Consider the following 12,320-nt stretch of genomic DNA (forward strand, 5'->3'; position numbering starts at 1 on the left):
AGTGTGACTGGGAATATGATCCCAAACACAGCCTCAGATCTACAAGCAGAATGGCTGAAAAAGAAAAGAATCAAGGTGCTACAATGTCCCAGTCAAAGTCCAGACCTCAACGCAATGGAAATGCTGCAGCAGGACTTTTAAAAGAGCTGTGTATAAACAAGTGCCTGCAAAACTCAATGAACTGAAGCAACGCTGTAAAGAATAGAGGGACAAAATTCCTCCACAGTGATGTGTGAGACTGAGAATCATACAGAGAATTATTACTTCAAGTTATTGCTGCTAAATATGGTTGTACAAGCTACTCAGCTCTTCATTCACCGCTTCGCATTTTGGCTTAGCTTTTGTTAAATAAATAATGACGTGGTGAAATGTGTCGAGTGTTGTTGTTCATCAGAGGTTGTATTTAAATTATTTTAAAACCTGGTAAGAACCAGATGATTTTTTTAACTATGTCTCAATACATAAAAACTTAGAATTCACATATTCTTTCTTTACCATAAGTGTAAAAGCCACTGCAGAGGTAATCAGTTTAAAGCAAAAATATGCCCTTTTTTGCACATTGTTCCTCTGGCTGTGTGCAAACTTGTGTATTTGATGCAGACTCTGGAAAAATAAAAACTTGCCATACTCAGATGCAAGAAAATAAAGAAACAAAACATGTTTATGCTGTGAAATTCATCCCTTGTATTACACCAGTGCTGCTTTAAACAGATTAAATTTGTTAGCCAAGACAGGTCCAATGAGCCATGACAGAGCAAGACTTCATAGGACCAAAATATAAAAAACTCTCTGAATACAGATATTGTACTCTGCCACACAGATTACTTTTTTTTTTTTCTTTCCTCTATTTAAAAGTAAACTTGAATACCGGATTATGTACCAACAGTTCAGCTGTTGTACTGAAAAAAGTTCAGCTCTCTATTCTCTGGCCTGCTCATCTTTACTTTCACTTTTAACTGACAGCTATATACCCCTTGAACCTTGTATCGAGATAGCGTGAAGCAGATCGACCAACTGAGGGGGGGGGGGACAAAACAGTGTAACACTCAGATTGTGACTGTGTGAAGCAAACTCTTCTTTGCCCCCTCTATAGCAAATTCCTGACTCCAGGCACAAACAGGGCCAGCACATGAGCCCATTTTTCTAAAAACAACTGAATAGTGGTGTTTATAACCCAAGCCCACGTGCTGCGAGTCATCACAACCACTGCTGATGAGTTGTGACACAGAGAGACAATACTCTTGGGGAAACCATGTAGTATTTAATCACAATGTAGGGCTTTGGCAGATACTACCAAAGAGAAAACTATGACCACTGTGATAAATCAGATTATCATGTGGAAAGCTGTAGAATGTTGTTGTAAGCATAATGAAATGCACAGCACCTCCTGAAAAATGACACTGTCCATGATAAAAATGGAGTCCAGAAGAGCTGCAGTGAGACAGAGGAGCCTGTACAGATCATATTTGTGCAATGATGGCTTTCTCAGCTTAAAGGGGAAAAAAAACACACACACACAAAAAACAATTGTACATATAGTCACTGGAAGCTGCTACTAAAAACAATACTTCCCCATGATACTGCGTTTACATTGTCTGCTTTTCTAGTCAGAAGTCCTCGCTTGCAATCACATGTCTGTCTAAAATTAATAATAGCAACAGACAGACAAGACTGGACACAAAAAATAAAGAAATAAATGAGGAAAAAGCAAAAAAAAAAAAAAAAAAAAGCTTTGCTTTTGCAGCATCCTGGTGATAAGCTGGCAATACACTACAAACGTGTCCAATCAAAGTAGGTCAGTGTAACATGGATCAGTATAAGAGTGGAAAGACAAGTTAACTGATCGCTTTTTGTCTGAAAGGTATTTAATCATCATCTGCTTTGTTAATCAATTCACTGTTTAGTTTTTCTTCTTGGTTAAATTAAGTTTTCAGGCTCTCAGCTGTGCTGATATTTAGCTGATGGGATAGTTTGTGTTTAGTAGTGCTTACAAATATCCCGCCATGAGTCAGACATCTACTTGCAGTTTATTAGCCTCCTCTGAGGGGGTTGGCGTTGGGAGTAAACTATATGACTATAGGCGAGCCTCCCCTATCTAAAGGATTCCATTGTTGTACCACTGTGACAAAGCAGTTTTGCAGGTTCTACCTTCACGTCTCCTCCCTCTCCCTTCCTCCCACACCTCACCAGTGAAAGCTGCAGTTGAGCATGCTCCCATTCATCACGGTTAGTTTCCTTGTTACTGGTAGTTTCATTCATTCTCATGCAGACACCGCAAAGTCACTTTGTGAAAAGCTTTGTGGCAGGCGAGGGCTATCAGTACTGCAGACAGGCCAAGCTGGGGTACGTGCTTTAAGGTGGCCAACAGGTAACAGACAGATAAGGCCCCCAGTATGACTGACCTGGATATGTCACACACTCTCACACACACACATACACAAAAAAGCAGTGACTGATTTGCTGCTGCCGCAGTATTTTCTCTGCCACGATTATTCTCACATTGGTCATCATGTCATGTTCAATAACAACCTTAGTAACATGTTTTTAACACTGATAATTACATGTGTACATGCAGGGGCCCAATAAGACAACAGAACAATGCAGCATAAGAAACTGTATGACATGCATGTCTAAATAATGAGAACCTGCTCTGATGAGCCCAATCACTCCAGCTATCTGTAAACAACAAACCAACAATATACCATTTAATTTACAGGGCAACATGGATAATAAGGGTTCATTAGAGAGAGAGGTCCTATAGCTGTGACTCACTGCAGTTTCCAGTGTAGGCTGCTTGCCTTTAAGTCAATATGGCCACACTTAGTAGTAAAGAATCGATTTTGTCAGTGCTGACAGACGATCAACGCCTTTCTTTTATGCAAATATGGGTGTAAGCCAGACTTTCCCAAAGATTCACAGCCAGTACCACAGCGTGACAGTGCTATCTACGGCCTATTCTGAGCCCCATAATCAGCTTACCAGGTTGAACACCGTCTCCACAATGTCTCGGTTGGAAACTTCCCCAACTTCCACCAGGCCGGTGAGCACGGCGAATTTCATTCTTATCCCCCTGATAGGCACTCCGGGGTTGAGCCCCACGGCGCCAGGTCGCCCGTCCTTCCCTTCACCTGGCGGTGCAGCGCCCGCTGTCTCCTCGCTAGCCATTGCTAAGGAAGCGGACGGGACAGGTGGCGTTCACAGGTAAGGCACCTGTTCACCTCCAATGGTGACAGTGGAGCCGATGTCAGAAGAGGGAAATAAGGGGGAGGGGGGTTTATCTCCCCTTCAGCTGAGTTGTTGACAGTCTATAGGCACATAAGCAAGACGTTTCCCTCCCATCCAAAAATAGAGCCTCGAAAGTGGGTAAAACACGACAGAATTTGATGACCGCTGACACCGCGAGGTTGGAAATGTCAGTGCTCCTCTCCACGGTGAACTACTGCTCTGCCCTGCTCTGTAACTTGATGCCACAAGGAGGTTTTTACACTGTTAAAAGCCGTGGAGTGTGTGCAGGTAACAAGGGTAGAAGCAGGTGAAGAAGAGTTCGCCCTTTTACCTGTGTCCTCCCGTGCTCCTGTGCACAAACGGCAAGCGAGGATACTTTAATATCTCCGCACAGCAGTGGAAGTTGCTATTGTCACTGAGTCCACTCACTTGACAGGTAGCGCTTGGCATAATAATAAAAAAACTCATAAACTGAATGGAAGCAAGTCCGCCAGCAGCTCCGGAGAAAGCCGACAAAGAGCTGAGGTCCGCTCGGTAACCCCCTCCTCCTCCTCGGGAAACTCCGCACACTTGGCTAAATGGCAACGTTGACCCAGCTGCGCTGCATTTGCTTCCTGATCTACCCCGGTAGCTTCAGCTCGTCACCGCCATGACAGTATAGCCCTTGAGTGAGTGGCGCATGCGCAGTACACAACTGGGGACTGTTAAGCTCAGTGGCAGGTGTGCAGCTCAGGTGGTTTTCTAGCTCCGTGCACAGGGACTGCGTTCAAATCAACAGCGTGTGAACTGAGTTACTGCGAAACGTTAACGGTTTGAGCCCTGTCGCTTAGAAGTCCTCTTTAAACAGTCTCCACACAACAAAACTCGCGATTTCACAGTCTCTCTACACGCACACCACATCATTAACACAAGGAGGCAAAATATAATGCACAACAGTAGTCCGCTAACCTCAGCGAGAGAGATACATTATCACGCAATGCCAGCTAAAATTAATGTGGGACTATAAGCTTGGAAATTTTGCGTCTGAGCTGTGTCTGTCGCACAGTATGCATATTTACACATTACAGGTTATTGAAAGTGTCTTTGTTCCGTTTTCGGGAAAAGCAGCTTGCTACCCTACCCTCAGGACAATGCACATGTCACGTGAACCCAATGTAAACTACAATGCTGAAGGGAGGAAGGGAAGACGTATAATAGTAAGCAGATAATACTGCACTTTACTTTAATATTTCAAAAAGTTACACAGACCATGGGGCTGTTTATGATAATCCAGGTTTGACTGTATGCTGTGTATCAGCATGCATATAAACCTCAGGGGGATATATTTCAAATACTGCACTTGAAATGTGGCTTTATTTTGAACATGTTAAAAACATAAGGAAAAGAATAATCACAATGTATAACTTTACATGTTAAAAAGAAGCAGAAATAAGTCTAATTCTATTAAATCCCACCCCCTTTCCACAAATAGTAACAACAATCATAATTTTTTTCTTCCTGTTTATGCCCTCTCCTAGAGATAGAGAGAAAAAGCAATTAAAATAAGGTAGGGCTTGTACAGTGTACAAGACCTGCTACATACACACAGAAAAGCAGTAACTGTAACACAAGCACCAACAAATCACGTTCTGAGTGTAGGAGTGTTAATTTAGAAATCTTATGTACAAACTGTCAATGTAAATCACACATCATATAATGGATGAAAAGAGGATGTTATAGCTTAAACGAACACAACAAACAAAATGAAAAGACAAACAGGAAATACATGCAGAACAACGTTTTTGTAGGGCACAACAGCGCACACTGACAGATGTGTGCATCCCGCGGCGCTGAAAACCGAACATTAAAGCAAAGTGACGGCTCTGCTTTGCTTGCCTTTTCAAATCACCGCCACAACCATAACCCCTGACACGTGAGGGTTTTTTTTTGCACGGCTGAGGACAAGAGACAAAACTCTAATCAGACACAATCAAAGCAGTCGAAGTCAAATAATGTCCATATTTGATGCTATCTGTCTTCCCATCTCTGTTCTGTCTAGTGACTTCACATTGGTTCTGTGGGATGGATGTGCAGCCATGAGTGTTGCCACAGAGGCAGCTGGCGTCACCATTCCTGCTGACCTCCCAGTAAAGTGTAGCTGAGCCCTCAGGGACCCTGGGAGTCATGGAAGCCAGCAGCACCACCCATGAGATGCAGGCCTTGTCTCTGATTTAATGACCTCAAATCAGCAGTCTTGTTCACTGAGCCCAAAGACCTTCTTAAATACGACCTTCAAAAAGAAGAAGAAAAAAGAACAAAAAAAGAGCAGAGAAAGCTTTTACTGACCTTTAAACTGAACTGTGCCTTCTTATTCTCCTGCAGGCTTTATACAGCTAATGAGTGGACAAGTTTGTGACACAGCGCCACTGTAATCGTCTCTTTCTCCCCTCTTGCTGCCATCCTGTTGGAAGCTCTTATTATCTCAGAAGAAGATTATAACATCTGCAAATGATTTAGTGTCAGAGATTGCAATTAAACTGATGAGCCCTTGTTAAGAGCTCAGAGTGGGTCAGAGCAACTCTTTGAAAAATATCTTTTTAAACCATCTTGAAAGCAAAGATGACTAAAGTAATGACGGCAAATGTAATAAGCTTCTCATCCGAACCACAAATGTAAAGTTGTTGATCATGCAAACAATACAGCAGAGGCTGTAGATCAGGGGTGTCAAAGTCATCACGGGCCACATACAACCCTACTTTGATCTCAAGCGGAACAGATCAGTGAAACTCTTCTTTCTGTCTATCTGAATTTAACTGCTCATTTAATCCCTGAGATATCTCAATATAAGAAAAAGAAGTGCAATTTCAACAGTAGCTCTCACTTTTCTTTACATGATAAAGAAATGCTGCTGTTGTAAATGAAGCAAACCCATCAGCACCACTCTTTAGATTTAAATTGTAAGAAATTAATATGTAAAATTACAGAAACAAGTCTGGTAGCTCATTGATAACTGCCCTGTAATTATAAAGCAAAAAGTTACTGTCAATTCACAGAAAAATGACCTGTTTTATTTATTTATTTACATTGGACACTTTGTAAAAAATATAGTAGTGAAAAAAACGTAAACAGGTGAATTGTATCAGTAGATGGAAAATGTATGGCGTGTGTTGGAGTTTTTGCTGGACTGATTTTGACCCCTGGGTCTTATGTTTGACACACCTGCTGTAGAGGAAATAAAGGCAAAAATGTCAACATAAATCAGATTTTGAATGAGAAGACACAATAAACAGCTGCCACGTCCTTCAAATAATTTTTGCAAACACTTTCTGTGGCACTAGGAGCTGGATTTGTCAAAGTACTAATAAGCTTGCTGGCATATTAGGAAGAATTAAGGAGCAAGACTTTACATAAAACAGCACCTTTTTACCTGGTTTACATTTGTCAATATTGGTATATGAAAGATGAAGTCCACTAACGTGTTTACTTTGTGTCCTCCATCAGCAAACGACATCTTCCACAGAATAATATGACCTTCATACAGGTGGAAGATTACAGGACTATTGTATTAGGCTTTGTGGATAAGTGGATAAATAACCTCCGAAGTGTATTTTCCCAACAGACAAAATTCTTCCCTTTGTTACAGTAATAATGTTGGTGGAAAACAGGCAGCACGCCTATTTTACCTGTTTGCACACCTTGAGACTAGTTCATCCTGTTCAGAGATCTGGAAGAACTTGTCTCCCAGTTAAAAAAAATAGGTGTGGATCACTTTTTGCTGGGACAAATGACACAAATTACTAAATACGAAAATGTTGTACTATTGTCTTTCAGCATTTGACACATTTTACTTTGAAAACTGTTGTTCCCTATGGCTGTAGTTAGTTATAAATTATTGTTGAGCTTATTAAATTGTTTTTCAGCTTCCATTTATTTAAAAAGATTACTTAAAAAATGTAGGTTTTGTCTTTGTTACTTTGTCCTGTTTGGCCCTTCCACTGTTTTTGCGCTGTGGTCTTCTACAATCTGCCAGTAATCAAGTACTTTTAGCAGGCCAGGCTATTTTATGTTGTTGTATTTGCATATAAGCCTTTAATACTAAAATGATTGTGGTTTCTATATGATTTTTATTTTATTCTTTTTTATTCTTATTTGCTTGCTTATCATTGTAGTGGTGGACCGTCAAACTGATTCGCCATTTCTGGGATAAAAAAAAAGTTTCCTGAATGTGGAATCTGACATCTTTTCAAGCTTGATTAGACTACCTGTGGTTTAAACTAATAGAATTAAATGGGATGACCAGATCCCAACAAACTAAATGTAGGGCAAACAATGTGTTTGCATGGGGCAAAGTGGGACAGGTTGACAATGCTGAATTTTATTTCACTGTTATTTCAGCTGCTGTTCTGTCTGCTAACAGTTTTTGGCTTTCAGTTGTATATGTCAATAGACTAATATACCTTTTTTGAGGTATGTCTGACATTTTGGACAATTTTTTAACCAATCATGACAAATAAAACTGTTACTTCACACTCCTGTGTGAAGCTAAAAAATAAAAACAAAAAGGTCAGTTTGTCAGTATATACTATGACCTCATTGTCTTTGTAGTTGTTTCTGTCATATTCAGCAGAATCTGCAAAGTTTGTGACTTTTTGATTTGGTTACTGTTCCCTGATGAGTATGGCATTAGAGATGCTGACCTGACTATAATTTTTTTTTAAAAAAAGCCTTGCCTTCACATGTTTTAACTTTAACTCTTTATTATACACATTTGGTAAAAGCCGGTCTCTTAGAAAATGCATGTCCTGCAGAACCGATCAAAGTGTGGCACACTTCCTGAAGATGTGGGAGAAGGGCACAGGGGATAAAAATGCTGCGCAGTGCCACATAAAGCGGAACGTCTGCTCACCTTATTGTTGCTGATTTCAAAACTCTATTTTTTTATGTAGTTTGTTAGTTTTTTCACGAGCGGGTTAGACTGTGCTTTCACCGGCAGAGGGAGACAAATGAAACTGCAAAAACACTCGCGAGATGAGACAAATCTCACGAACCCCGAGCCGTCTCTTTAATTCTCGCGGGATTTCCGAGTTCCTCCTCTTTCACTCCCTGTAGCCAACATGGCAGTCGGCAAGAATAAGAGGCTGACCAAAGGCGGCAAAAAGGGTGCCAAAAAGAAGATGTAAGTTGGACATTCAGACATTGTTGTGTGAACAACACTTCGCTTTTTTCGTTGGTGTCGTTTTGGTGTGAAATGAGTGAAGGATGAAGCCGATTTTAAGTGGATGTTAAGCGGCCAGTGCTAGTGTCGGCACCAACGGCCCCAGTGGCGCTGAGCTGTAGCATGATGTCTCCTTTCATGCTCTTAGATTTTCTGTAGTTAAATTGATTTTATTATGTGCGAGCAGCTCATTTGGAGTATTACTAGCACAGTAAGGGAAAGCTCAAGTAATTTGGTTGCCAGCTAGCGCCTGCAATCTTATATGCTAAAGGCTACTGAATGTTAGCTTAACTGTAGGCGAGCTTGTCTGGCAACATGGCTGTCGGATCCTACGGCTAAGAGTTAATGTATCTAACTTATAACACCATGTGGTGCAGACGTTCAGTACGACCGAGCTAGTCCGTTAGGAAATCGTGAAATCGATTAGAGTAGTGGTTATTCCACGGTGTTTGCTAATCCGAGCAGTGTCCTTTCTCGTACTGGTATTCAAGCATGGCTGAGATGATTGTGAATTAATACTTTCTACTCTCCTGCAGTGTGGACCCTTTCTCCAAGAAGGACTGGTATGATGTCAAGGCACCAGCCATGTTCAACATCCGCAATCTTGGCAAGACCTTGGTCACCAGGACTCAGGGAACCAGTAAGTCTGCATTGTGCGAAGGCTGTTGTGTGTGTTGTATGCTAATGTTGCTTTCTGTAAAGAACAGAAGTGTCATTCTTTGATTCAGTGAAACTCTGGCAGTAGTAGTAAAGATCAGCTTTAGAGTTGTGTAGGTGATGCATTGTTTTCTAATGCTGTCCATAATTATCTGAGAGTGTCCTTGGCATACAGTGGGAATGTGTGATGAACTGTTTCGGTCCCAAATGATGGGCCTGATTACTTACGAGATCAACTGCCTTTCCCATTATCAGTACTTACTTCAGCTTCCAGAGACTTCTCGTTACCTTTCAACCCTTTAACCTTTTTTCGTACCTCTTGTACCACACAGGAATCGCCTCAGATGGTCTGAAGGGACGTGTGTTTGAAGTGAGCCTCGCTGATCTCCAGAATGATGAGGTGGCCTTCCGCAAGTTCAAGCTCATCACTGAGGATGTTCAGGGCAAGAACTGCCTCACCAACTTCCACGGCATGGACCTGACCCGTGACAAGATGTGCTCCATGGTCAAGAAGTGGCAGGTGATGGTCACATTTTTCACCAGTGGTGCCAGATAGCTGATGATGTCACTTATGCCAATGTGTTTGTTGAGATTTGGCTACAGGGCTACACTATGTATGGTCTTGGCGTGAACATTCAGGTTTGTATACGGTATATTTACGCTGCAGTTTAAATATTGGGACTTAACACATTAGAAGGAAAAGAAAGACTTATGAGAAATATCTTCCATGACCAGTATAAAGGGGGAAGTAATCCAATGTAATGTGGTATGTTTTAAAGGTTTTTAGATATACTTCTTTAATATACTGTCTTAAAAAAATAATAATTACAAAATGGGAGCTTTAGGAAGTCAATATAATCACCAATGCTGCTTGGCGATGGAGAGTACTGGCATCCTCACAGGGCTTTTTGTCAGTGCCCCTCATGCTCTGCTGGGAGAGTGCACAGTTGATGTTTGTGCGAAGCTCTTTCACACATGCAATATGGGTTGCTGAGGATACTGGGAGCTTATTTTTGCAATAAGCCTCCACCTTTCCACAGCATTGTGTGTGCTGTTCGTGCTGTTCTTGTGTCAGAAGTGAGTGAAGCCTGTGCTGATGGATCCCTTCATTGTTTGTTAATGACATGAAGTTAATTCTGGTCAGTGGCTTAAATGTTGGGCCTGTGAGATGTGTCGGTAGTTAAAAGTATCTGAAGTGGTCAACCACTACAGTAGTTGCCAACAGTAGTAAGCTGGTGAGTGCAAGCAATGGGCCATCGCTAGTTAAGTCCATTCACAAAACCCTGTTTGCGTAAACATAAATTCAGGTTCACAGCGGGGTTTCATCCAGTCCCAGAGGCAGACTGCACTCTAAACTCCAGTCTATCAAAGGACTAACATGTTGTTTGACTTTTGCTTGCATGAAATTAAAATGATAAATCATGTTAAGACGTAAGTGCGTACAGTAATCTGATCTGTAAATTGTATTTATTTTTTGGCCCAAGACAGCGGTTATGAAAGTGTTAGGTCTTCTCAGCAGGCGCTGGTAAAATATTTTGGATTTGAGTGTGTTGGTCATATATTCATAATTTTGTAGTGTTGTTTACAGCAATGGTAGCAGCAAAGTCTGAGTGCATCAATGCTCTTTGAAACGCAAGCAAAGTGTCATTTCATGTTGGCTCTTCCCATTCAAAAATCAAAGGCCACTTTATTAGATACACCTGGGATATCTAGTGTGTTCAGCAGCTGTGCTATTCGTTATACTTTAAAGCTTGTCAATGTTGTATATTGGACTATTACATCTGAGATTTCCCAACATTACATGTGGACAGCGAGCAGTAGAATCATAAACTGTTGTAGAACAAAACTGGAAATCTAGAAGCTTTCTAAATGCAGAATATGTGGCAGAGTTGTTGCATTAGACTTCACAGCTATACCTAGTGCCTTGGCTGACAAGTGTACACCTCAAACCATTTACTAGTGCGTTTTAAGGCGGCACTGTTAATGTAATAATCATTATTTTTCTGCTCAGACCATGATTGAGGCCCATGTGGATGTGAAGACCACCGATGGCTACCTTCTGCGTCTTTTCTGTGTGGGTTTCACAAAGAAGCGTGCTAATCAGATCAGAAAGACCTCCTACGCCCAGCACCAACAGGTCCGCCAAATCCGCAAGAAGATGATGGAGATCATGACACGTGAGGTTCAGACCAATGACCTGAAGGAAGTGGTCAACAAGTTGTAAGTCATATTTGTTTCTGACTAAAGCACAGATGGCATTATTAATTTAAGATTGAGCTAATTATGTCTCTGAGTGCACTCAGGTTTTTGTGTGTGTCGCAATTGATGGTTTTAAAGGAATGCGTTTGCTTTTTCGTATTCCAGGATCCCTGACAGTGTTGGCAAGGACATTGAGAAGGCTTGCCAGTCCATTTACCCTCTGCACGATGTGTACGTTCGCAAGGTCAAGATGCTTAAGAAGCCCAAGTTTGAGTGTAAGTAATGCACGGTAGTATTTACAGAGTCTTTCTTTTGTTTGTGGGAACAAAAGATGACAATGTTTCGGTCCCATATGATCACCTGATTACCTTATTGAGATCAGCTGATGTTCCCTTGCAACATGCTAGTTGACAAGCAGACATTCTTGGTTTAATTGAATGAAATGTTACAACTGTAATATCTTTGTCATTGCATATGTATGACAAACTGTCATTTGCAAGTTGTCAGTAATGGTTTGATCAGTCAGTTAAATTCCCTGTCCTCCCTTGCAGTGGGCAAGCTGATGGAGCTCCATGGTGAGGGTGGTGCTGCTGGTGCTGCAAAGGCTTCCGGTGATGACACTGGAGCCAAGGTGGAGAGGGCTGATGGCTATGAGCCCCCCATTCAGGAGACAGTGTAAAAACACCCTGATTTGAATAAAAAAATGTAAATGACCAACAAACTGTTGTTTCTCTTTGTCAGTAAAGTAATGCAGCCAGTCAGTGCATGTGAGGGGATAAAATGCTACAAAATCCAGCACCCTCGAAGGAACTAGTCACCAGATAAAAGGTGGATGCTGCAGAATTAGCAGTGCATTAGGTCTTGTTTGTATAAAAGGTAACTGACCTGAATTCTATTTATTCTTCAGTGTAGAAGATGCCTGTGTTTCCAGTATCTGTGGTAAAACTGGGTCTGCACAGGTCCCGCTAAATCACATTACTGAAGCTTACTGCTTACTAAAATTATAGCAGTAATATTCCCCCCAAAACTGATTTAATTTAATCTC

The 12,320-nt window shown here is 41.4% G+C and overlaps 3 protein-coding genes and 1 non-coding gene across 18 annotated transcripts in view; 3 read left to right on the forward strand and 1 right to left on the reverse strand.

Annotated features, from left to right (window-relative positions):
* lrba (LPS-responsive vesicle trafficking, beach and anchor containing) overlaps positions 1 to 3,907 on the reverse strand; it is a 175,305-nt gene extending 171,398 nt beyond the window's left edge. For all 15 annotated transcript variants that reach the window (XM_085161769.1, XM_085161780.1, XM_085161772.1 and 12 more), the window contains exon 1: positions 2,980 to 3,907. In XM_085161769.1, the coding sequence (XP_085017895.1) occupies positions 2,980 to 3,165 (186 nt within the window). In that variant the 5' untranslated portion in view covers positions 3,166 to 3,907. The remainder of the gene's footprint in view (positions 1 to 2,979) is intronic.
* Positions 1 to 12,320, forward strand: part of fhip1aa (FHF complex subunit HOOK interacting protein 1Aa) — a 200,920-nt gene that overhangs the window by 143,053 nt on the left and 45,547 nt on the right. The gene's annotated exons all lie outside the window — the stretch shown is intronic.
* rps3a (ribosomal protein S3A) lies at positions 8,234 to 12,265 on the forward strand. Its single transcript, XM_085161800.1, has 6 exons — positions 8,234 to 8,380; positions 8,956 to 9,059; positions 9,409 to 9,596; positions 11,088 to 11,296; positions 11,441 to 11,550; positions 11,827 to 12,265. Exons 1-6 carry the CDS (start codon positions 8,319 to 8,321, stop codon positions 11,952 to 11,954), a joined length of 801 nt encoding a protein of 266 aa, XP_085017926.1. The 5' UTR covers positions 8,234 to 8,318; the 3' UTR covers positions 11,955 to 12,265.
* On the forward strand, positions 11,599 to 11,665 carry LOC146517118 (small nucleolar RNA SNORD73). Its single transcript, XR_014874791.1, has one exon. It is a non-coding gene; the product is annotated as a small nucleolar RNA SNORD73 (small nucleolar RNA).

The sequence above is a fragment of the Neolamprologus multifasciatus genome, chromosome 6 (assembly GCF_963576455.1).
Source record: "Neolamprologus multifasciatus chromosome 6, fNeoMul1.2, whole genome shotgun sequence".
Lineage (NCBI taxonomy): Eukaryota > Metazoa > Chordata > Actinopteri > Cichliformes > Cichlidae > Neolamprologus > Neolamprologus multifasciatus.